Source organism: Oncorhynchus mykiss, chromosome 11 (genome assembly GCF_057628025.1).
Source record: "Oncorhynchus mykiss isolate SJ-2025 chromosome 11, ASM5762802v1, whole genome shotgun sequence".
NCBI lineage: Eukaryota > Metazoa > Chordata > Actinopteri > Salmoniformes > Salmonidae > Oncorhynchus > Oncorhynchus mykiss.
The window spans coordinates 5,000,628-5,027,500 of record NC_143032.1 but is presented as its reverse complement, the minus strand read 5'-3'; the positions used below and the strand labels follow the sequence as shown (position 1 = coordinate 5,027,500).

Here is a 26,873-nt window from a genome sequence, read left to right as displayed (position 1 = left end):
GATGGATGTGGAGAGAGAGTGAGAGACGGTGAGTAACGTGAGATATGCCCCCCCCCCCCATGCTACTTTACAGTGCAGATTCCAAAACATAAAGGCAAACACATGTCTCTTGTGTCCTTCATCTGAACAGCGATCTGTCTTGGTATTTTTGGGAGGCGTCCTATTGCCTACATAGTGCACCAGAGCATTATGGGGGGCACTTGTCAAAAGTAGTGTACTAATGTAAACAGTGTACAGGGTGCCATTTGGGATGCACTTCCTCTGGCATGACCCATAGAAGCAGGGGATAATCCCTGCGTACACCACTTCAGACGTTATGATCGATTCCGGGATGATTCCTGTGACAAGGATGAAGTGTAACTGGTCTGTATCATACATGTTCCCTTTTGTAGTGAACTACTAGCCTATGGGTTCTGGTCAAAAGTAGTGCACTACGTAGGGAATAGGGTTCCACAGGGTTCTGGTCTAAAGTAGTGCACTACGTAGGGAATAGGGTTCCACAGGGTTTTGGTCTAAAGTAGTGCACTACGTAGGGAATAGGGTTCCATAGGGTTCTGGTCTAAAGTAGTGCACTACGTAGGGAATAGGGTTCCATAGGGCTCTGGTCTAAAGTAGTGCACTACATAGGGAACAGGTCACCATTTGGGACGCATCCCGAGGTTCCCAGGATTTTAGCAAGAGTATAAACCAATGATAGTAAACATGCCCACCATGGTATCAGGAAGCTAGAGTACAGTAGAGCATGTTGGTACCTGCTGTGTACTGTTGAAGCCGGTTGAGTTTGTGAGGGCGTTGCTTCCTGCGTACAGTCCTGACGTGGTTGTGAACGTGCCACCTGGAGAGGACAGGGGAAACACACAGTTATCACTAAGGAGTTATACATATCACTTATGAACTCAATGACAGTGTATGCTATATGATAGTGTATGGTATATGATAATGTACAATAATGTATAATACATGATAGTGTATGATATATGATAGTGTATGATATATGATAGTGTATGATATATGATAGTGTATGATATATGATAGCGTATGGTATATGATAGTGTATGATATATGATAGCGTATGGTATATAATAATGTATGATAATGTATGATACATGATAGTGTATGATATATGATAATGTATGATAGTGTATGATATGTGTGACAATGTATGATATATGATAGTGTATGATATGTGATAGTGTATGATACAGGATAATGTATGATACTGTATGATACATGATAGTGTATGATATGATAATGTATGATATATGATCGTGTATGGTATATGATCGTGTATGATAGTGTACGATATATGATAATGTATAATGTATATGATAGTGTATGATATATGATAATGTATAATGTATATGATAGTGTATGATATATGATAATATATATATATATATATATATATATATATATATATATATATATATATATGAAAGTGCATGATGTGCGATAGTGTATAAAATACGTATGTAATGTATGATAGTGTATGATATGATATAATGTGTGATATAGTGTATGATATATGATAGTGTATGATATATGATAGTGATTGATGTATGATATATGATATATGATAGTGTATGACATATGATAATGTATGATAATGTATGATATATGATAGTGTACCCCCCCAAAATATCCAGGCCCAATAGAACACGGAAGAGCAATACTATTAGTTAAGGCACATTGTAACACTTTGAGCAAGAGAACAACAGTGAGGGCCTAGGCGAAAGAGAGAGAGAGAGAGAGAGAGAGAGAGAGAGAGAGAGAGAGAGCAAACTTAAGGAAAGCTTTGACTAAGTACAGACTCGGTGAGCATAGCCTTGCTATTGAGAAAGGTCGCCTTAGGCAGACTTGGTTCTCAAGAGAAGACAGGCTATGTCCACACTGCCCACATAATGAGGTGGAAACTGAGCTGCACTTCCTAACCTCCTGCCCAATGTATGAACATATTAAAGACATTTATTTCCCTCAGATTACACAGACCAGCAAGATTTCGAAAATAAAACCGATTTTGATAAAGTCCCATTTCTACTGGGTGAAATTCCACAGTGTGCCATCACAGCAGCAAGATTTGTGACCTGTTGCCACAAGAGAAGGGCAACTAGCGAAGAACAAACACCATAAATACAACCCATATTCATGTTTATTTAATTTACCTTTTGTACTTTAACTATTTGCATGTCGTTACAACACTGTATATAAACATAATATGACATTTGAAATGTCTTTATTCTTTTACAACTACTGTGAGTGTAATATTTACAGTTTATTTTTTATTTCACTGTTGTTTATTATCTATTTCACTTGCTTTGGCAATGTAAACATCATGTGTTTCCCTTGACAATAAAGCCCTTAAATTGTAATTGAAATTGAAGTTGAGAGAGAGGGGGAGGGAGAAGGAGGGAGGAAGAGGCTCAAAACCAAACAGTAGCCTTAACTTCGTCCTCTTCCTTCCTTATCACTGATTGGATCTGCCTTGATGAATGACAGGGGGGGGGGGGGGGGAACGTCTCTGGCCCTCACAATTGGCTGAACCCTGAGCCTGTTGTGTTAGGGCAACTGAAGGGTGGAGGAGTGGGGGAGGGAGAGAGAGGGAGGCTACAGAAAGTAAGGGAGGGAGAGAGGAAGGAAAAGAGATGACACATATTTCCCTCAGATTACACAGAACCACAAAGAATTTGAAAACAAATCCAATTTTGATAAAGTAATTCCACAATGTGCCATCACAGCAGCAAGATTTGTGACCTGTTGCCACGAGAAAAGGGCAACCAGTGAAGAACAAACACAATTGTAAATACAACTCATTTTTATGTTGATTTATTTTCCCTTTTGTACTTTAACCATTTGCACATAATATGACATTTGAAATGTCATAATTATTTTGGAACTTCTGTGAGTGTAACGGTAAAGGTTCATTTGTAATTGACCATTAACCGTTAAAATTGTTTATTTCATTTTTGTTTATTATATAGTTAACTTGCTGTGGCAATGTAAACATGTGTTTCCCACGACATTAAAATCCTCTGAAACTGAACATTGAATTGAGAGAAAGGGGTGTCTGACATCCTGCTAATGAATATGTAGAATATGTCTTTTCTGCGCTGCTTTGAAAGAACCACCTCTAGGGCTAATTCAGTCTTTCAAAGAAGAGCTGATAGGATCTAATGGCTTAATAATATACACGACATGAGTTATAGGGCTTGCTGTCTTCCTGCCCTGGGAGAGAGGGATGAAGAGAAAAGAGGACAGGAGACGAGGCCACAGGGCATGACTCCTCTCTACACTCTCCCTCCACCTGTCCTCTCATGTCAAAGATGACAACAGGAAGAGTAGCAGCGAGATCAGGAGATCAGAGAATTACGTCCCAATGGGCACCCTATTCCCTACACAGTGCACTACTTTTGACCGGAGTCCTGGTCAATAGTGTACTAATTAGGGAATAGGGTGCAATTTGGGACCAGAAGCAGCAGAGATACAGTTGAAGTCAGAAGTTTACATACACCTTAGCCAAATACATTTAAACTCAGTTTTAAACAATTCCTGACAATACATTTGGAGTAAAAATCCCCTGTCTTGGATCAGTTAGGATCACCACTTTATTTTAAGAATGTGAAATGTCAGAATAATAGTAGAGAGAACGATTTATTTCAGCTTTTATTTATTTCATCACATTCCCAGTTGGTGAGAAGTTTACATACTGTACACTCAATTAGTTTTTGGTAGCATTGCCTTTAAATTGTTTAACTTGGGTCAAACATTTCGGGTAGCCTTCCAAAATAAGTTCGGTAAATTTCGGCCAATTCCGTTTGACAGAGCTGAGTCAGGTTTGTAGGCCTCCATTCTCGCACATGCTTTTTCAGTTCTGCCCACAAATTTTCTATAGGATTGAGGTCAGGTCTTTGTGACTCCAATACCTTGACTTTGTTGTCCTTAAGCCATTTTGCCACAACTTTGGTAGTATGCTTGGGGTCAATGTCCATTTGGAAGACACATTTGCAACCAAGCTTTAACTTCCTGATGTCTTGAGATGTTGCTTCAATATATCCACATAATTCTCCTCCCTCATGATGCCATCTATTTTGTGAAGTGCACCAGTCCCTCCTGCAGCAAAGCACCCCCACTACTTGATGCTGCCACCCCCGTGCTTCATGGTTGGGATGGTGTTCTTCGGCTTGCAAACATCCCCCTTTTTCCTCCAAACATAACGATGGTCATTATGGTCAAACAGTTATATTTTTGTTTCATCAGACCAGAGGACATTTCTCCAAAAAGTACGATCTTTGTCCCCATGTGCAGTTGCAAACCGTAGTCTGGCTTTTTTATGGTGGTTTTGGAGCATTGGCTTCTTCCTTGCTGAGAGGCCTTTCAGGTTATGTCGATATAGGACTCATTTTACTGTGGATATAGATACTTTTGTACCTGTTTCCTCCAGCATCTTCACAAGATCCTTTGCTGTTGTTCTGGGATTGATTTGCACTTTTCTTTCCGAAGTACATTTATCTCTAGAAGTACGTTCATCTATAGGAGACAGAACGCGTCTCCTTCCTGAGCGGTATGACGGCTGCGAGGTCCCATGGTGTTTATACTTGCGTACTATTGTTTGTACAGATGAACGTGGTACCTTCAGGCGTTTGGAAATTGCTCCCAAGGGTGAATCAGACTTGTGGAGGTCTCCAATTTTTTTCTGAGGTCTTGGCTGATTTCTTTTGATTTTCCCACGATGTCAAGCAAAGAGGCACTGAGTTAGAAGGTAGGCCTTGAAATACATCCACAGGTACACCTCCAATTGACTCAAATGATGTCAATTAGCCGATCAGAAGCTTCTAAAGCCATGACATCATCTTTCTGGAATTTCCCAAGCTGTTTAAAGGCACAGTCAACTTAGTGTATCTAAACTTCTGCCCCACTGGAATTGTGATAAAGTGAATTATAAGTGAAATAATCTGTCTGTAAACAATCGTTGGAAAAATGAGTTGTGTCATGCACAAAGTAGATGTCCTAACCAACTTGCCGAAACTATAGTTTTGACCCCCAAAAAATGAGTTTTAATGACTCCAAGTGTATTGTAAGGAATGATGCTGGAGAATAAAAGCAGGTACGGGGAGTTGACATTTAATTAGGAACGGACAAACAGAGCGGGAATATCGCTGAAGTGAAATATAGGGTTTAATGGTTGGAAAATAAAATCTTTAAAAGTAAGCTTTAGACTTCTCAGTGTGTAGAAATGACTCTCATGGTGTGTGTGTGTGTGTGTGTGTGTGTGTGTGTGTGTGTGTGTTACAAGTAATAAACAGGTGACTGAGTGAGTCCAGCTGAGTCCAATATCGCTGAAGTGCGCGGCGAGGGAAGGCAGGTGTGCGTAATGCAGGGCAGGTGTGCGTGATGCAGGGCAGGTGTGCGTAATGCAGGGCAGGTGTGCGTAATGCAGGGCAGGTGTGGGTGATGCAGGGCAGGTGTGCGTAATGCAGGGCAGGTGTGCGTAATGCAGGGCAGGTGTGCGTGATGCAGGGCAGGTGTGCGTAATGCAGGGCAGGTGTGCGTAATGCAGGGCAGGTGTGCGTAATGCAGGGCAGGTGTGCGTAATGCAGGGCAGGTGTGCGTAATGCAGGGCAGGTGTGCGTAATGCAGGGCAGGTGTGCGTAATGCAGGGCAGGTGTGCGTAATGCAGGGCAGGTGTGCGTAATGCAGGGCAGGTGTGCATAATGCAGGGCAGGTGTGCGTAATGCAGGGCAGGTGTGCGTAATGCAGGGCAGGGATGCTTTGCTGGTGACACTGTCAGTGATTTATTTAGATTTCAAGGCACACTTAACCAGCATGTCTACCACAGCATTCTGCAGTGATACACCATCCCATCTGGTTTCCGCTTAGTGGGACTATCATTTGTTTTTCAACAGGACAATGACACAACACTCCTCCAGGCTGTGTAAGGGCTATTTTACCAAGAAGGAGAGTGATGGAGTGCTGCCGTCAGATGACCTGGCCTCAATCCCCTGTGTTGTACCGCAGAGGGAAGGAAAAGCAGCCAACAAGTGCTCAGCATATGTGGGAACTCCTTCAAGACTGTTGGAAAAGCAATCCAGGTGAAGCTGAGAGTTGAGAAAAAGCCAAGAGTGTGCAAAGCTGTCGTCAAGGTAACGGGTAGCTACTTTGAAGAATCTCAAATATAACATATATTTTTATTTCTTTAACACAATTTTGGTTGCTACATGATTCCATGTGTGTTATTTCCTCGTTCTGATGTCTTCACTATTATTCTACAATGTAGAAAATAGTAACAAATTAAGAAAGATCCTTGAATGAGTAGGTGTGTCCAAACTTCTGACTGGTACTGTATATACACTGAGTGGACAAAACATTGAGGACACCCTCCTAATACTGAGTTGCCCCCCCTGTCTCCCCCCCCCCCCCCCTCTCTGTCTCTGTCTCTCTCCCCCCCCCCCCCCACCCCCCACCCCCAACCCACCTTTTGCCCTCAGAACAGCCTAAATTCTCAACTCTACAAGGTGTCGAAAGTGTTCCACAGGGATTCTGGCCCATGTTGACTCCAATGATTCTTGATACACACGGGAAACTGTTGAGCGTGAAAAACCCAGCAGCGTTGCAGTTCTTGTCACAAACCGGTAATGCTGGCACCTACTACCATCCCCCCTGCTTGCCTCACTAGAGAGGGCCCAGGCTGGGGGGTTGGTAGGGAGGGTTGTGGAGGGTGCCTGCTGAACCCCTGCTTGCCTCACTAGAGAGGGCCCAGGCTGGGGGGTTGGTAGGGAGGGTTGTGCGGGGTGCCTGCTGAACCCCTGCTTGCCTCACTAGAGAGGGCCCAGGCTGGGGGGTTGGTAGGGCGGGTTGTGGGGGGTGCCTGCTGAACCCCTGCTTACCTCCCCCGGTCCTGCTCCAGTTAGCTCACTCACTCAAGACCAGACACCATCCCTCCTTATTTCCCTCCCTCCCCCTCTCTCTCCTGCCTTCTGGACACTACAATTGAAGTCCATTTGCTCTGGTTGATCAGTCCCCTAGCCAAGGGCCATGTCTATCATCAGTGCACAATATTTGTGGCAGAAGTTCATATGCCCCACTTGGGAATAGCCTATCAAGTCCAGATGGGCTTCCTTTAAAAGAGAGTAGAATGGACTGCAGACCTGCAGCTCACTGGATAATAGCTAACACACACACACACACACACACACACACACACACACACACATAGTGGGACAGAAAGACAGAACGCATGGACACAATTATTCAACCTAATTAACATCTGTTCAGTGTGTGGGTGTGTCCCATGTGGCATCCAGTCCCCTTACATAGTGCACTACTTTAGACAAGAGCCCTGTGGGTAGCTCTATAAGTAGTGCATTAGGGAGGCAGCCTCTGTCTACTCCAGCACCTTGATAGTAAACTAGGAAATCATCATATAATAGAACACACATTTTAAATGAATTAATCATGTAGTTGCTGTGCATCTCACCATTTCACTTTGCTTATATAGATACATATATATAAAAATATATATATATAAATTGTGAAATACATTCAGATGATTCCTCAGAAAATATATGTAATAAACTATTTATAAACTTGATAAAGTTGATGTTAAATAAATCCAGTCAGAGTGAAGCAGATCCCCTCTCCTGTCTGGGACAATGACTGTGGCACCACACAGAGTCAAGCAGATCCCCTCTCCTGTCTGGGACAATGACTGTGGCACCACACAGAGTCAAGCAGATCGCCTCTCCTGTCTGGGACAATGACTGTGGCACCACACAGAGTCAAGCAGATCCCCTCTGCTGTCTGGGACAATGACTGTAGCACCACACAGAGTCAAGCAGATCCCCTCTCCTGTCTGGGACAATGACTGTAGCACCACACAGAGTCCAGCAGATCGCCTCTCCTGTCTGGGACAATGACTGTAGCACCACACAGAGTCAAGCAGATCAACTCTCCTGTCTGGGACAATGACTGTGGCACCAAACAGAGTCAAGCAGATCCCCTCTCCTGTCTGGGACAATGACTGTAGCACCACACAGAGTCAAGCAGATCGCCTCTCCTGTCTGGGACAATGACTGTAGCACCACACAGAGTCAAGCAGATCCCCTCTCCTGTCTGGGACAATGACTGTAGCACCACACAGAGTCAAGCAGATCCCCTCTCCTGTCTGGGACAATGACTGTAGCACCACACAAAGCCCCTGTGGCATCAGACGTGGAAGCAGAGAGTAAAAACATTAATCTAATCATATTCCCCTGGACAGCTGGAAACACACACACACACACACACACACACACACACACACACAGACACAGACACAGACAAAGACACAGACACAGACACGCATACGCACGCACACAGACACGCACACACACACACACACACACACACACACACACACACACACACACACACACACACACACAGACACGCACGCACGCACACACACAAACACACACACATACACACAGATACACACACACACACACACACAGACACGCACGCACACGCACACACACACACACACACACACACACACACACACACACACACACACACACAGACACGCACGCACGCACACACACACACACACACACACACAGATACACACACACACACACACAGACACGCACGCGCACGCACACGCACACACACGCACACACACACACACACACACACACACACACACACACACACACACACACACACACACACACACACACACCAAGATCCAGCCAGGCTTACGATACGTTCCTCCAACGGTGTGTCCCAAAAATCTCCCTATTCCCTATATTGAGCATTACTTTTCACCAGGGCCTTATGGTGAATAGGGTTCCATTTTGTACGTAGCCTAAGGCTGGCCTGGGTGAGACCTGGGGACTAATGAAGGTGCTACTTAGGGGCTCTACTAGGGGCTCTACTAGGAGCTCTACTAGGGTTCTAAAAGGGGCTCTACCATCTCTACTAGGGGCTCTACTAGGGTTCTACAAGGGGCTCTACCATCTCTACTAGGGGCTCTACTAGGAGCTCGACTAGGGGCTCTACTAGGGGCTCTACCATCTCTACTAGGGGCTCTACTAGGAGTTCTACTAGGGGCTCTACTAGGAGCTCTACCATCTCTACTAGGGGCTCTACTAGGAGTTCTACTAGGGGCTCTACTAGGAGCTCTACCATCTCTACTGGGGGCTCTACTAGGAGTTCTACTAGGGGCTCTACTAGGAGCTCTACCATCTCTACTAGGGGCTCTACTAGGAGATCTACTAGGGGCTCTACTAGGAGCTCTACCATCTCTACTAGGGGCTCTACTAGGGGCTCTACCATCTCTACTAGGGGCTCTACTAGGAGCTCTACCATCTCTACTAGGGGCTCTACTAGGGGCTCTACCATCTCTACTAGGGGCTGTACTAGGTGCTCTACCATCTCTACTAGGGGTTCTACCATATCTACTAGGGGATCTACTAGGAGCTCTACCATCTCTACTAGGGGCTCTAACAGGGGCTCTACCATCTCTACTAGGGGCTCTACTAGGAGCTCTACTAGGGGCTCTACTAGGAGTTCTACAAAGCTCTACTAGGGGCTCTACCATCTCTACTAGGGGCTCTACTAGGGGCTCTACCATCTCTACTAGGGGCTCTACCATCTCTACTAGGGGCTCTACTAGGAGTTCTACTAGGCGCTCTACTAGGAGCTCTACCATCTCTACTAGGGGCTCTACTAGGAGTTCTACTAGGGGCTCTACTAGGAGCTCTACCATCTCTACTAGGGGCTCTACTAGGAGTTCTACTAGGGGCTCTACTAGGAGCTCTACCATCTCTACTAGGGGCTCTACTAGGAGATCTACTAGGGGCTCTACTAGGAGCTCTACCATCTCTACTAGGGGCTCTACTCGGGGCTCTACCATCTCTACTAGGGGCTCTACTAGGAGCTCTACCATCTCTACTAGGGGCTCTACTAGGGGCTCTACCATCTCTACTAGGGGCTGTACTAGGTGCTCTACCATCTCTACTAGGGGTTCTACCATATCTACTAGGGGATCTACTAGGAGCTCTACCATCTCTACTAGGGGCTCTAACAGGGGCTCTACCATCTCTACTAGGGGCTCTACTAGGAGCTCTACTAGGGGCTCTACTAGGAGTTCTACAAAGCTCTACTAGGGGCTCTACCATCTCTACTAGGGGCTCTACTAGGGGCTCTACCATCTCTACTAGGGGCTCTATCATCTCTACTAGGGGCTCTACTAGGAGTTCTACTAGGGGCTCTACTAGGAGCTCTACCATCTCTACTAGGGGCTCTACTAGGAGTTCTACTAGGGGCTCTACTAGGAGCTCTACCATCTCTACTAGGGGCTCTACTAGGAGTTCTACTAGGGGCTCTACTAGGAGCTCTACCATCTCTACTAGGGGCTCTACTAGGATATCTACTAGGGGCTCTACTAGGAGCTCTACCATCTCTACTAGGGGCTCTACTAGGGGCTCTACCATCTCTACTAGGGGCTCTACTAGGAGCTCTACCATCTCTACTAGGGGCTCTACTAGGGGCTCTACCATCTCTACTAGGGGCTGTACTAGGTGCTCTACCATCTCTACTAGGGGTTCTACCATATCTACTAGGGGATCTACTAGGAGCTCTACCATCTCTACTAGGGGCTCTAACAGGGGCTCTACCATCTCTACTAGGGGCTCTACTAGGAGCTCTACTAGGGGCTCTACTAGGAGTTCTACAAAGCTCTACTAGGGGCTCTACCATCTCTACTAGGGGCTCTACTAGGGGCTCTACCATCTCTACTAGGGGCTCTACCATCTCTACTAGGGGCTCTACTACCATCTCCACTAGGGGCTCTACTAGGGGCTCTACTACCATCTCTACTAGGGGCTCTACTAGGGGCTCTACTAGGGGCTCTACTACCATCTCCACTAGGGGCTCTACTAGGGGCTCTACTACCATCTCCACTAGGGGCTCTACTAGGGGCTCTACCATCTCTACTAGGGGCTCTACTAGGGGCTCTACCATCTCTACTAGGGGCTGTACTAGGAGCTCTACCATCTCTACTAGGGGTTCTACCATCTCTACTAGGGGCTCTACTGGGAGCTCTACCATCTCTACTAGGGGCTCTACCAGGGGCTCTACCATCTCTACTAGGGGCTCTACAAGGGGCTCTACCATCTCTACTAGGGGCTCTACTAGGAGTTCTACAAAGCTATACTAGGGGCTCTACCATCTCTACTAGGGGCTCTACTAGGGACTCTACCATCTCTACTAGGGGCTCTACCATCTCTACTAGGGGCTCTACCATCTCTTCTAGGGGCTCTACTAGGGGCTCTACTTGGGGCTCTACCATCTCTACTAGGGGCTCTACTAGGAGCTCTACTACCATCTCCACTAGGTGCTCTACCATCTCTACTAGGGGCTCTACTACCATCTCTACTAGGGGCTCTACTAGGGGCTCTACTAGGGCTCTACTACCATCTCCACTAGGGGCTCTTGTAAGGGCTCTACTACCATCTCCACTAGGGGCTCTACTAGGGGCTCTACCATCTCTACTAGGGGCTCTACTGCTCTACTACTGCCCTACTAGAATCTGAAGTCAAATGTCTACTGTTTGTTGTTTCTGGTGCTTCTGTCCCCAACCAAGGAGGGCCCACAGCAGCACCTAGATCTTCTATACAAATTCTGTGAGACCTGGGTCCTGACAGTAAATCTCAGTAAGACAAAATAATGGTAAGAAGGGCCTTCTATGCCATCAAAAGGAACATAAAATTCGACATACCAATTAGCATCTGGCTAAAAATACTTGAATCAGTCATAGAACCCAATGCCCTTTATGGTTGTGAGGTCTGGGGTCCTCTCACCAACCAAGATTTCACAACATGGGACAAACGTCAAATTGACACACTGCATGCAGAATTCTGCAGAAATATCCCGATTCCCAAACTTTCCATAACAAAGCCATCACCTACAGAAAGGTGAACCTGGAGAAGAGTCCCCTAAGCAAGCTGGTCCTGGGAATCTGTTCACAAACACAAACACACCCCACAGAGCCCCAGGACAGCAGCACAATTAGACCCAAACAAATCATGAGATGTGTGCTCACTGCCCACAAAATGAGGTGGAAACTGAGCTGCACCTCCTAACTTTCTGCCAAATGTATGACCATATTAGAGACACATATTTCCCTCAGATTACAGAGATCCACAAAGAATTCGAAAACAAATCCTGATAAAATGTTGATTAACACCCATATCTACTAGGTGAAATACCACAGGGTGACATTACAGCCGCAAGAAAAGGGCAACCAGTGAAGAACAAACACCATTGTAAACACCATTGTAAACACCATTGTAAACACCATTGTAAACACAACCCATATTTATGTTGATTTATTTTCCCTTTTGTACTTTAACTATTTGCATGTCGTTACCACACTGTATATTGACATCATATGACATTTCAAATGTCTTTATTCTTTTGAAACTTATGTGAGTGTAATGTTTACTGTTAATTTGTATATTATCTACCTCGCTTGCTTTGGCAATGTTAACATATGTTTCCCATGCCAATAAAGCCCCTTGAATTGAGAGACAGGGAGAGGGTGGGAAGCAGAGAGAGAAAGAAAGAGAGAGGAAGACAAATGGGTACATAATACTGTCATCATGAGTTAAACCATTGAGGCCAGGAAAGTAGCTCTTTCCCTCTCCCTTGCTCCCCCCCCCCCCTCCCCCCCACCCTTCTCTCTCTCTCCCTTTCAATTCAATTAAATTTTAAGGGCTTTAGTGGCATGGAAAACAGATGTTTACATTGCCAAAGTAAACGGAATAGACAATAAACAAAAGGGACATAAACAAGGGACATAAACAAGGGACATAAACAAGGGACATAAACAAGGGACATAAACAAGGGACATAAACAAGGGACATAAACAAGGGACATAAACAAGGGACATAAACAAGGGACATAAACAAGGGACATAAACAAGGGACATAAACAAGGGACATAAACAATCAGTAAACATTACACTCACACAACTTTTTAAAGAATATAGACATTTGAAATGTTATATTATTTGGCTTTGTGCAGCGTTTCTCTCAGAGCCGTAGGGCTGCGGCAGCCAGGCAGGGAGTATTTGGTTAAGAGGCGTGGAAAAGTGCCCTCCCCCGGGCCGCTCCACACATCTGCTGTTCTGTTGGCCTTATTTATTGTGAGACGCTCATGCAGGCTTTTCAACAACATGTGGAGATGTTTCTACTATCTACTATTACACAGTGGAGCGAACATAAAGCTATGGTTAGCTCTGGTTAGCATGGCTGATTGGCTACGGTTAGCACTGGTTAACATGGCTGATAGGCTACGGTTAGCTCTGGTTAGCATGGCTGATAGGCTACGGTTAGCTCTTGTTAGCATGGCTGATAGGCTACGGTTAGCTCTGGTTAGCATGGCTGATAGGCTACGGTTAGCTCTGGTTTGCATGGCTGGTAGGCAACAGTTAGCTCTGGTTAGCATGGCTGATAGGCTACGGTTAGCATGGCAGTAATTGACTACAGTGAAGAGGAGAGAACATAACTCTGTCTCCCCAGCAGGTGGCTATGGTCAACAAACCAAATGCATGGCTTATTTGCTAGGTGAGGTTCATTTGAACAAATATAAGTTTCGTAGTAATTCTTATGCTGTTGTGGGTGTATTGATATAAATAGGACACGTGACATCCTTGGCAACTTTGAGAAAAAACACTTTATATCAGAGTTGTCTCGAAATGGCTATGCATATTCATGACATGAGGCATCTTTCTCCATTGAATACAGGCGGTTGATGTCAATACCCCTCATCAGATTACATTAATGAGACGTATCCACCAACCCTCAGAAAGTAGGCGGGATCTAGACAGCCCGCTGTGCCACTTTGAGGACAACGAATCCCATTGTTAGGGTGGAGAGACGTTTATCTTGTCGGTATATCAATAATCGTTGGATTAGATCTGTGGTAGATAGGCTACAGTTAGTTACGGTTAGCGCTGATAGGCTACAGTTAGCTACGGTTAGCGCTGATAGGCTACAGTTAGCTATGGCTAGCGCTGATAGGCTACAGTTAGGTACAGCTAACGCTGATACAGTAGGCTACAGTTAGCTATGGCTAGCGCTGATAGGCTACAGTTAGCTATGGCTAGCGCTGATAGGCTACAGTTAGCTATGGCTAGCGCTGATAGGCAACAGTTAGGTACAGCTAACGCTGATACAGTAGGCTACAGTTAGCTATTAGCATGGCTACTGAGAATAGAGGAGGCTTTTTGAGCATAGCTAGTGAGTTTATGGTGTCTCTGGTACAGGCCTCTTATACCAGAGTAACTACCTGTGTAAGTGTGTTATAATTATAGTTCCCTCAGCCATCTTGGGATAATGACTACAGTATGTAATGTAAAGTAGTGCTTTCTGTTGGAGAACGCATTAAGTTTGTTGAGGTTCTCTGACAGAAACCAACCATGAAGGGAAACAACATGGCAGCTAGCCTGATCTACTTTTAGAATTAAAGAAAGAAAGAGAGAGAGAGAGACAGAGAGAGAGAGAGAGAGAGAGAGAGAGACAGAGAGAGCGAGAGAGAGAGAGAGACCCATAGAGAAAGACGCAGAGAGAGAGCGAAAGACAGAGAGAGAGAGAGAGAGAGTGACAGAGAGAGAGAGAGAGAGAGAAAGAGAAAGAGAGAGAGAAAGACCCAGAGAGAAAGATGCAGAGAGAGAGCGAAAGACAGAGAGAGAGAGAAAGACAGAGAGAGAGAGAGAGAGACAGAGAGAAAGACAGAGAGAGAGAGAGAGAGACAGAGAGAGAGAGAGAGAGAGAGAGAGAGAGAGAAAGAGAAAGAGAAAGACCCAGAGAGAAAGACGCAGAGAGAGAGAAAGCTAGAGCAAGTTATATTTATGGGTGGAATCTAGGGTATAAATCACCATGGTCTCAGCTCTTAAACAAATACAAATAGGATCTCAGAGAACAGGGGATAAAACAACAAAGGAAGAACATGACTGAGGCTTCTTAAGGGCCCACCATCATGTTTCCATCTGTGTTGATTCTTCTTAAGAGGAGGGGGAAGAGAGAGGAGGAGAGAGGAAGGCGAGGAGAGGGAGAGAGAAAAGGAGAGGAAGAGAGAAGAGGAGAGGAAGAGAGAAGAGGCGAGGAAGAGAAGAGGAGAGGGAGAGAGGAGAGGGAGAGAGAAGAGGAGCGAAGAGGAGAGGAGAGGGAGAGAGAAGAGGAGAGGAAGAGAGAAGGGGAGAGAAGGGGAGAGGAAGAGAGAAGAGGAGAGGAAGAAAGAAAGAAGAGGAGAGGGAGAGAGAAGAGGAGAGAAGGGGAGAGGAAGAGAGAAGAGGAGAGGGTTAGGGTTAGAGAGAACACATAAAGGGGTGGGTGGCAGCGGCGGTGCTGGTAGTGGTGGTGTGTGTTTGGGGGGGTGCTGGTAGTGGTGGTGTGTGTTGGGGGGGGGGGGGGGGGGGGGTGCCGGTTGAGGTGGTGTGTGTTTGGGGGGGTGGGGGTGAATAAGTCTGTAACTGTCATTACTGTTGTGGACATTGGGGGAAAAGTCCTTGTTTCTGATATTGCCCTTTGTAGAAATGCAAAGAGAAGCTAGTTGAAAAGGGGCTATAGCAGGGTTAGGTGAGGAGGAGAGGAGAGACAAGGTAGGATGGTTAGGAAAGGAGAGGAGAGGAGAGACAAGGTAGGAGGGTTAGGGGAGTAGAGGAGAGACAAGGTAGGAGGGTTAGGGGAGGAGAGGAGAGACAAGGTAGGAGGGTTAGGGGAGGAGAGGAGAGGAGAGACAAGGTAGGAGGGTTAGGGGAGGAGAGGAGAGACAAGGTAGGAGGGTTAGGGGAGGAGAGGAGAGGAGAGACAAGGTAGGAGGGTTAGGGGAGGAGAGGAGAGACAAGGTAGGAAGGTTAGGGGAGGAGAGGAGAGACAAGGTAGGAGGGTTAGGGGAGGAGGGGAGAGACAATGTAATAAAGTTTGGAGAGGAGAGACACGGTAAGAAAGCTACGAGGACTGAGGAGAGACACCAAGAAAGTTAGGGAAGGAGAGGACAGACAAGTTAGGAAGTTGAGGAGAGGAGACTAAAGTAGAGAAGAGAAATACATGTCAATTCAGGGCAGTTCAACATTACAGTATATTATCTGTGTTCCTCACCTGGCATCTGATAGCTGTATGGAGCCTGGCCCGTCTGAGGTGTGCTGAAACCAGAGCTGTAGCTGAGGAAGCCTGTCTGTCCCGGGGATTGGGACTGGCTCAGTCCCCCCTCTGTCTTTATACCTGCCCATAATGGACCTGAATCAGTTAGTAACACCACATTGATTTGACGCACACACAACTCACTGCTGTCAGACAACTCTAAACCAGGCACTTTGAGACACATCTCTATCTCTATGTTTAAAGCAATTTAGTATTATATTAAACAGAGCTAGCTTTATATTAAATACAACTAAATATATTAGTATTGTTATCGTTATTATTGTCTCTGTTATTAAACTGAATAATTTTACATGTAGGACAGATTTTTTTTTAAATCAGTTTGCTAGTCACTGTTCTAATTTATAAATTAATAATACACCTAATCCTCACTTCAGAATCAACTCGTTTGGGGGTTTAAAAATTAACAACACTAATGTAGATTGAAGTTATACAAGAAATATAACATTGTAAAGCATGTTTGAATGACGTAGCACGTTTGAATGATGTAGCATGTTTGAATGATGTAGCATGTTTGAATGACGTAGCATGTTTGAATGATGTAGTATGTTTGAATGATGTAGCATGTTTGAATGATGTAGCATGTTTGAATGATGTAGCATGTTTGAATGATGTAGCATGTTTGAATGATGTAGCATGTTTAAATGGCTAAAAGATGGACGATCTCTGAATTATTGCTCAAGGAATAAAAACAACACACTTGCTACTAGTGTTTGTTGTTAGTCCAACTGCCAGTCGGTTATATTGACTCAAAGTCAACCTCTTTCCTATGCCATGGCAGGTTCACTACCACTCAAACAAACACTCTGTGCGTTCCGAATCGCATGCTATTCTCTATATACTAGTGCACTGCTTCTGGTGAAAAGTAGTGCACTACATAGGGGATAGGGTATCATTGTGATGCATGTTCTAAATTCCTAAGTCATATTGGACATTTTGTGGGGGGGTTCAAGGCCTTTTAAAGCCTACGGACAAATGAAGAACATCGTTGTGTACTTTGCTGTTTCGTTCCCATGACGCCTGAAGACACCGTTTTGGTTGTTGTTGTTTTGAAATGTATATTGGTTCCGATCTGAGTGAATAGCTTGATAAGAATTTATTTTATTTTATTATTATTATTATTTTTTAATGGTTGCAGGGAATATGGTGCAGGAACCAACGACCAACGGAATATGGTGCAGGAACCAACGACCAACGGAATATGGTGCAGGAACCAACGACCAACGGAATATGGTGCAGGAACCAACGACCAACGGAATATGGTGCAGGAACCAACGACCAACGGAATATGGTGCAGGAACCAACGACCAACGGAATATGGTGCACGAACCAACGACCAACGGAATATGGTGCAGGAACCAACGACCAACGGAATATGGTGCAGGAACCAACGACCAACGGAATATGGTGCACGAACCAACGACCAACGGAATATGGTGCAGGAACCAACGACCAACGGAATATGGTGCACGAACCAACGACCAACGGAATATGGTGCACGAACCAACGACCAACGGAATATGGTGCAGGAACCAACGACCAACGGAATATGGTGCAGGAACCAACGACCAACGGAATATGGTGCACGAACCAACGACCAACGGAATATGGTGCAGGAACCAACGACCAACGGAATATGGTGCAGGAACCAACGACCAACGGAATATGGTGCAGGAACCAACGACCAACGGAATATGGTGCAGGAACCAACGACCAACGGAATATGGTGCACGAACCAACGACCAACGGAATATGGTGCAGGAACCAATGACCAACGGAATATGGTGCAGGAACCAACGACCAACGGAATATGGTGCAGGAACCAACGACCAACGGAATATGGTGCAGGAACCAACGACCAACGGAATATGGTGCAGGAACCAACGACCAACGGAATATGGTGCAGGAACCAACGACAAACGGAATATGGTGCACGAACCAACGACAAACGGAATATGGTGCACGAACCAACGACAAACGGAATATGGTGCACGAACCAACGACAAACGGAATATGGTGCAGGAACCAACGACCAACGGAATATGGTGCACGAACCAACGACCAACGGAATATGGTGCAGGAACCAACGACCAACGGAATATGGTGCACGAACCAACGACAAACGGAATATGGTGCACGAACCAACGACAAACGGAATATGGTGCACGAACCAACGACAAACGGAATATGGTGCACGAACCAATGACAAACGGAATATGGTGCAGGAACCAACGACCAACGTTGTTTTATCGTGGGAACTGTTTGTCCAGAGCTAAGTGTTTATTTACCTCGGTGAAGAGTTGTATAGCACGTACTACTACCAAGACTACACAACTAGCATGCCATTTTAATATATATATATATATATATATATATATATATATATATATATATATATATATATATATATATACATATTAAAATGGCATGCTAGTTGTGTAGTCTTGGTTTTAAAAATATAATATATATTAGTTGAATAAGAACTAATATTATAATATTATGAACATCATAACATTACTTTGAATTAGAACAGGAAAAATATAAAGATTAATCTTTATGAAAATAACGTTTATTTACAGAGCCTTCAGAAGGTCTTCATTCTCCTGGACTTGTTCCGCATTTTGTTGTGTTACAGCCTGAATTCAAAATGGATTGAATAGATGTTTTTATTTCTCACCCGTCTACACACAATACACCATAATTACAAAGTGAAAACACGTTTCAAAATGGATTGAAAATGAAATACAGAAATATCTCATTTACATAACAATCACCTTTGGTAGCAATTACAACTGTGAGTCTTTCTAGGTAAGTCTCTAAGAGATTTGCACACCTGAATTGTACAATATTTGCAGATTATTCTTTTAAAAAATTATTTAAGCTCTGTCAAGTTGGTTGTTGATCATTGCTAGATAGCTATTTTCAAGTCTTGCCATAGATTTCCAAGCTTATTTAAGTCAAAATTGTAACTAGGCCAGTCAGGAACATTCACTGTCTTCCTGGTAAGCAACTCCAGTGTAGATTTGGCCTTGTGTTTTAGGCTATTGTTCTGCTGAAAAGGTGAATTTGTCTCCCAGTGTCTGGTGGAAAGCAGACTGAACCAGGTTTTATTGATACACCATCTAAAGTGTAATTAATAACTTCACCATTCTCAAAGGGATATTTAATGTCTACTTTTCTTTACCCATCTACCAATAGGTGCCCTTCTTTACCCATCTACCAATAGGTGCCCTTCTTTACCCATCTACCAATAGGTGCCCTTCTTTACCCATCTACCAATAGGTGCCCTTCTTTACCCATCTACCAATAGGTGCCCTTCTTTACCCATCTACCAATAGGTGCCCTTCTTTACCCATCTACCAATAGGTGCCCTTCTTTACCCATCTACCAATAGGTGCCCTTCTTTACCCATCAACCAATAGGTGCCCTTCTTTACCCATCTACCAATAGGTGCCCTTCTTTACCCATCTACCAATAGGTGCCCTTCTTTACCCATCTACCAATAGGTGCCCTTCTTTACCCATCTACCAATAGGTGCCCTTCTTTACCCATCTACCAATAGGTGCCCTTCTTTACCCATCTACCAATAGGTGCCCTTCTTTACCCATCTACCAATAGGTGCCCTTCTTTACCCATCTACCAATAGGTGCCCTTCTTTACCCATCTACCAATAGGTGCCCTTCTTTACCCATCTACCAATAGGTGCCCTTCTTTACCCATCTACCAATAGGTGCCCTTCTTTACCCATCTACCAATAGGTGCCCTTCTTTACCCATCTACCAATAGGTGCCCTTCTTTATGAGGAAATGGAAAACCTCCCTGGTCTTTGGGGTTGAATCTGTGTTTGAAATTCACTGCTCGACTGAGGGACCTCACAGATAATTATATGTGGGATGCCGATATGATGTAGTCATTCAAACATCACGTTAAACACTATTATTGCACACAAGAGTCCATGCAACTTATTACGTGCCTTTTCAAACACATTTTTAGTCCTGAACTTATTTAGGCTTGCCGTAACAAAGAGCTTGAATACATATTGACTTAAGACATTTCAGCTTTACAATTTTTATTAATTTGTAAAAAAAAAAAAAAGAAAATGTCTAAAAACACAATTCCCACTGACATTATGTGGTGTTTGTGTGTTGTCCAGTGACACACAATCTCAATTTAATTCATTTAAAACTCAACACAACAACACACTTGAGGGCCCTGTATCTTTATCACATATAGACATATTATTATCACACTTAATTCTATATTACAAAAGATACGTGTAATATAGCTCTAACTGTAAGTAATATAAGTGTATTTGCATGTGTGGCATGAGGTGCCCTGATGATACGGATACATCTAGTATGCAGAAATGGAAGTGATGGGTTTGAAATGGAAGTGATGGGTTTGAAATGGAAGTGATGGGTTTGAAATGGAAGTGATGGGTTTGAAATGGAAGTGATGGGTTTGAAATGGAAGTGATGAGTTTGTAATGTAAAGTTAATGTAATATTCAGGAGGCATGGGTTTGGCCTGTGCTTACCATAGGCAGGTATCCCGTAGGGTTGTCCAGGCTGGGGGTAGCTAGCATAGGCTGCTGCCTGCTGCATTCCTGTGGTGTACTGTGTCTGACCATACGCAGACATATTTTGGGATGGAGGAGTAGGGAGAATATGTGGATACGGTCTGCTATTTCAGAAAAGAAACAAGGAGAAGAGAGAGATAGAGAGAAATAAATAAAATGAAAGAAAGAGAGAAAGAAAGAAAGAAAGAAAGAAAGAAAGAAAGAAAGAAAGGAGAGAAAGAAAGAAAAAAAGAAAGTTTGAGAGAGAAGGAAAGAAAGAGAGGGAGAGAGAGAAAGAGAGAGAGAAAGAAAGAGAGGGAGAGAGAGAAAGAGAGAAAGAAAGAGAGGAAGAGAGAGAAAGAGAGAGAGAAAGAAAGAGAGGAAGAGAGAGAAAGAGAGAGAGAAAGAAAGAGAGGAAGAGAGAGAAAGAGAGAGAGAGAAAGAGAGGAAGAGAGAGAAAGAGAGAGAGAAAGAAAGAGAGGAAGAGAGAGAAAGAGAGATAGAGAGAAAGAGAGAGAGAAAGAAAGAGAGGAAGAGAGAGAAAGAGAGAGAGAGAGAAAGAGAGAGAGAAAGAAAGAGAGGAAGAGAGGGTTACGTAGTTGTCAGAAGCTCGTAAAGAGAGATAGTATTTAGTTCCAGAGTGAGACTAGCACTAGGACAGCAAAATGAGAAGTATACATCGCAAAGGACAAGATAATAATTACAACTGATTTTGTAAGTGCACAAACGGCAGACATCCAGGCAAACAAAGCAGGTAGAAACCTCCACATCTCGCAGCAGGATCTAATTAAAGGAACCCAATGAAGTTGGGATGCCGTTTATTTTCTAAAGCTAAATAAAAGAAGCCTTACTTGGAAGGATAAATCTGTGAGGAGAACTGGTGTGTTTGTCTTGGGCTGAAGCCACTGGTTCCAATAACTGAGAGAGAGAGAGTTGAAGAGAAAGAAGGGGGGGGGGGCAAGTACATATTTAAACATTAAAGATATAAGGTAAATATTATCTTTCGCCAACAGAACTTCTGGATTCCTAGGAAAGTGTAATTGCGTTGCGTTCCTCCATTTATTTCCCCAACCTTATTTAAGGTTTAAAACCCGGGGCGCAATAATGAAGTAAAATAATCAGGTAAAAACCCTGAGGGTTTATTCTGCTGACCAGCGTATATTCTGTGTGTATCTCTGGCTATGTCCCAAATGGCACCCATAGGAGAACCCTTTCTGGTTCCAGGTAGAACCCCTTTGGGTTCCATGTAGAACCTTTTCCAACAGATGTTGGAAACCCTAACCCTGGAACCAAAAAGAGTTCTCACATGGGACAGCCGAAGAAACATTTTTGGAACCCTTTTTTTCTAAGAGTGTAAGGAATAGGGTGCTATTTGGGATATAACCTGTGAGATACTTTGGCGCTGCCATGACGACAGCTAGGCTGGTGTAAACACACTCAGAATGGTCTGAATCAATGTGGGCCTGTTGCCTGGGGCCTGCCTCAAATGGAACCCTATTAGCGCACTACTTTTGACCAGGGCCCATATATGTAGGGAATAGTGTGCCATTTGTGATCCAGAACCCAGGCTTCAAGGCCTGGCCAGGACCAAATTGAAAGTGATTGCTTGTAACTAGCGCTGCCACATTATCATTCCTTCATGAAACGCACGGCGTATCACTGTGGATGCACTTCCTAATCAACGTTTTTCAACACAAACCTACGGTGACCAATGCTGCATTTTCACCTTGTCTTTGCACTTGCTAAAGGCTATTTTAAGTCAGTGCATGGTGTATAGTTTTGAGTAAAAATCTTTAAAATATATTTTTTGTTAAAATGACACACCAAATGTAATACAGGTACACTTTTTGAAATGATAAACATTTTTATTGATCCATTATTAATCATTAGAAACAATAAATACAGTTAGTAAATTTGCATCTCAGTGCTAGAGGCGTTTACCACAGACCCTGTTTTGATCCTGGCCTGTATCACATTGGGAGTCCCATAGGGCGCCGCACAATTGGCCCAGCGTGCGTCAGGGTCAGGGTTTGACCCGGGGCAGGCCGTCATTATAAATAAGAATTTGTTCTTAACTGACTTGCCTAGTTAAATGAAGGTTCAAATAAAAAATAAAAATCACTGAACCGGGTTCAAATGTCAACTGACACCGTTCTATAACATCTGTCTAATTGGACAAAAAAAAAACAAAGTATTTAGTTTCCGTAGGGACGGGGAGGGGGATACTAAGGATGTGTCCCAAATGGCATCCTATTTGATATATAGTGCACCATTGTTGACCAGAGACTATGGGTCTTTGACTATGGGCCCTGGTCTAAAGTAGTGCACTATATATGGAATAGGGTGCAATTTAAGACAAACTACTGTAGATGTCTGGCATGTAACTGTAACTGTATGTAACTGTAAGTAACTGTAACTGTATGTAACTGTAACTTTATGGGTAGTACTGGGTAGTGAGGTGATGTTTAATTATACTGGGTAGTGATGTTTAATTATACTGGGTAGTGATGTTTAATTTTACTGGGTAGTGATGTTTAATTATACTGGGTAGTAATGTTTAATTATACTGGGTAGTGATGTTTAATTATACTGGGTAGTGATGTTTAATTATACTGGGTAGTGAGGTGATGTTTAATTATACTGGGTAGTGATGTTTAATTATACTGGGTAGTGATGTTTAATTATACTGGGTAGTGATGTTTAATTATACTGGGTAGTGATGTTTAATTATATTGGGTAGTGATGTTTAATTATACTGGGTAGTGATGTTTAATTATACTGGGTAGTGATGTTTAAATATACTGGGTAGTGATGTTTAACTATACTGGGTAGTGATGTTTAATTATACTGGGTAGTGAGGTGATGTTTAATTATACTGGGTAGTGATGTTTAATTACACTGGGTAGTGATGTTTAATTATACTGAGTAGTGATGCTCAATTATACTGGGTAGTGATGTTTAACTATACTGGGTAGTGATGTTTAATTATACTGGGTAGTGAGGTGATGTTTAATTATACTGGGTAGTGATGTTTAATTACACTGGGTAGTGATGTTTAATTATACTGAGTAGTGATGTTTAATTACACTGGGTAGTGATGTTTAATTATACTGGGTAGTGATGTGATGTTTAATTATACTGGGTAGTGGTGTTTAATTATACTGGGTAGTGATGTTTAATTATATTGGGTAGTGATGTTTAATTATAGTGGGTAGTGATGTTTCATTATACTGGGTAGTGAGGTGATGTTTAATTATACTGTGTAGTGAGGTGATGTTTAATTATACTGGGTAGTGATGTTTAATTACACTGGGTAGTGATGTTTAATTATACTGAGTAGTGATGCTTAATTATACTGGGTAGTGATGTTTAATTATACTGGGTAGTGGTGTTTAATTATACTGAGTAGTGATGCTCAATTATACTGGGTAGTGATGTGATGTTTAATTATACTGGGTAGTGGTGTTTAATTATACTGGGTAGTGATGTTTAATTATACTGGGTAGTGATGTTTAATTATACTGGGTAGTGAGGTGATGTTTAATTATACTGGGTAGTGATGTTTAATTACACTGGGTAGTGATGTTTAATTATACTGAGTAGTGATGCTCAATTATACTGGGTAGTGATGTTTAATTATACTGGGTAGTGATGTTTAATTATACTGGGTAGTGATGTTTAATTATACTGGGTAGTGATGTTTAATTATACTGGGTAGTGAGGTGATGTTTAATTATACTGGGTAGTGAGGTGATGTTTAATTATACTGGGTAGTGATGTTTAATTATACTGGGTAGTGATGTTTAATTATACTGGGTAGTGAGGTGATGTTTAATTATACTGGGTAGTGATGTGATGTTTAATTATACTGGGTAGTGATGTTTAATTATAATGGGTAGTGATGTTTAATTATACTGGGTAGTGAGGTGATGTTTAATTATACTGTGTAGTGAGGTGATGTTTAATTATACTGGGTAGTGATGTTTAATTACACTGGGTAGTGATGTTTAATTATACTGAGTAGTGATGCTTAATTATACTGGGTAGTGATGTTTAATTATACTGGGTAGTGGTGTTTAATTATACTGGGTAGTGATGTGATGTTTAATTATACTGGGTAGTGATGTTTAATTATACTGGGTAGTGATGTTTAATTATACTGGGTAGTGATGTTTAATTATACTGGGTAGTGATGTTTAATTATACTGGGTAGTGATGTTTAATTATACTGGGTAGTGATGTTTAATTATACTGGGTAGTGATGTTTAATTACACTGGGTAGTAATGTTTAATTATACTGAGTAGTGATGCTTAATTATAATGGGTAGTGATGTTTAATTATACTGGGTAGTGAGGTGCTGTTTAATTATACTGTGTAGTGAGGTGATGTTTAATTATACTGGGTAGTGATGTTTATTTACACTGGGTAGTGATGTTTAATTATACTGGGTAGTGATGTTTAATTATACTGGGTAGTGATGTTTAATTATACTGGGTAGTGGTGTTTAATTATACTGGGTAGTGATGTGATGTTTAATTATACTGGGTAGTGATGTTTAATTATACTGGGTAGTGATGTTTAATTATACTGGGTAGTGATGTTTAATTATACTGGGTAGTGATGTTTAATTATACTGGGTAGTGATGTTTAATTATATTGGGTAGTGATGTTTAATTATACTGGGTAGTGAGGTGATGTTTAATTATACTGGGTAGTGATGTTTAATTATACTGGGTAGTGATGTTTAATTATATTGGGTAGTGATGTTTAATTATACTGGGTAGTGATGTTTAATTATACTTGGTAGTGATGTTTAACTATACTGGATTAGTGATGTTTAATTATACTGTGTAGTGATGTGATGTTTAATTATACTGGGTATTGATGTTTAACTATACTGGGTAGTGATGTTTAATTATACTGGGTAGTGAGGTGATGTTTAATTATACTGTGTAGTGAGGTGATGTTTAATTATACTGGGTAGTGAGGTGATGTTTAATTATACAGGGTAGTGATGTTTAATTATACTGGGTAGTGATGTTTAATTATACTGGGTAGTGAGGTGATGTTTAATTATACTGGGTAGTGATGTGATGTTTAATTATACTGGGTAGTGATGTTTAATTATAATGGTAGTGAGGTGATGTTTAATTATACTGTGTAGTGAGGTGATGTTTAATTATACTGGGTAGTGATGTTTAATTACACTGGTTAGTGATGTTTAATTATACTGAGTAGTGATGCTTAATTATACTGGGTAGTGATGTGATGTTTAATTATACTGGGTAGTGGTGTTTAATTATACGGGGTAGTGATGTTTAATTATACTGGGTAGTGAGGTGATGTTTAATTATACTGGGTAGTGATGTTTAATTATACTGGGTAGTGATGTTTAATTATACTGGGTAGTGAGGTGATGTTTAATTATACTGGGTAGTGATGTTTAATTATACTGGGTAGTGATGTGATGTTTAATTATACTGGGTAGTGATGTTTAATTATAATGGGTAGTGATGTTTAATTATACTGGGTAGTGATGTTTAATTATACTGGGTAGTGATGTGATGTTTAATTATACTGGGTAGTGGTGTTTAATTATACTGGGTAGTGATGTTTAATTATACTGGGTAGTGAGGTGATGTTTAATTGTACTGGGTAGTGAGGTGATGTTTAATTATACTGGGTAGTGATGTTTAATTATACTGGGTAGTGATGTGATGTTTAATTATACTGGGTAGTGATGTTTAATTATAATGGGTAGTGATGTTTAATTATACTGGGTAGTGATGTTTAATTATACTGGGTAGTGATGTGATGTTTAATTATACTGGGTAGTGGTGTTTAATTATACTGGGTAGTGATGTTTAATTATACTGGGTAGTGAGGTGATGTTTAATTATACTGGGTAGTGAGGTGATGTTTAATTATACTGGGTAGTGATGTTTAATTATACTGGGTAGTGATGTTTAATTATACTGGGTAGTGATGTTTAATTATACTGGGTAGTGATGTGATGTTTAATTATACTGGGTAGTGATGTGATGTTTAATTATACTGGGTAGTGATGTTTCATTATAATGGGTAGTGATGTTTAATTATACTGGGTAGTGATG

The 26,873-nt window shown here is 42.5% G+C and overlaps 1 protein-coding gene across 1 annotated transcript in view; it reads right to left on the bottom strand.

Annotated features, from left to right (window-relative positions):
• Positions 1 to 26,873, bottom strand: part of LOC110536533 (protein phosphatase EYA1) — a 138,988-nt gene that overhangs the window by 70,479 nt on the left and 41,636 nt on the right. The window contains 4 exon segments of the mRNA XM_090189226.1: positions 753 to 835; positions 16,143 to 16,265; positions 20,739 to 20,884; positions 21,611 to 21,677. Of these exon segments, the coding sequence (XP_090045352.1) occupies positions 753 to 835; positions 16,143 to 16,265; positions 20,739 to 20,884; positions 21,611 to 21,677 (419 nt within the window).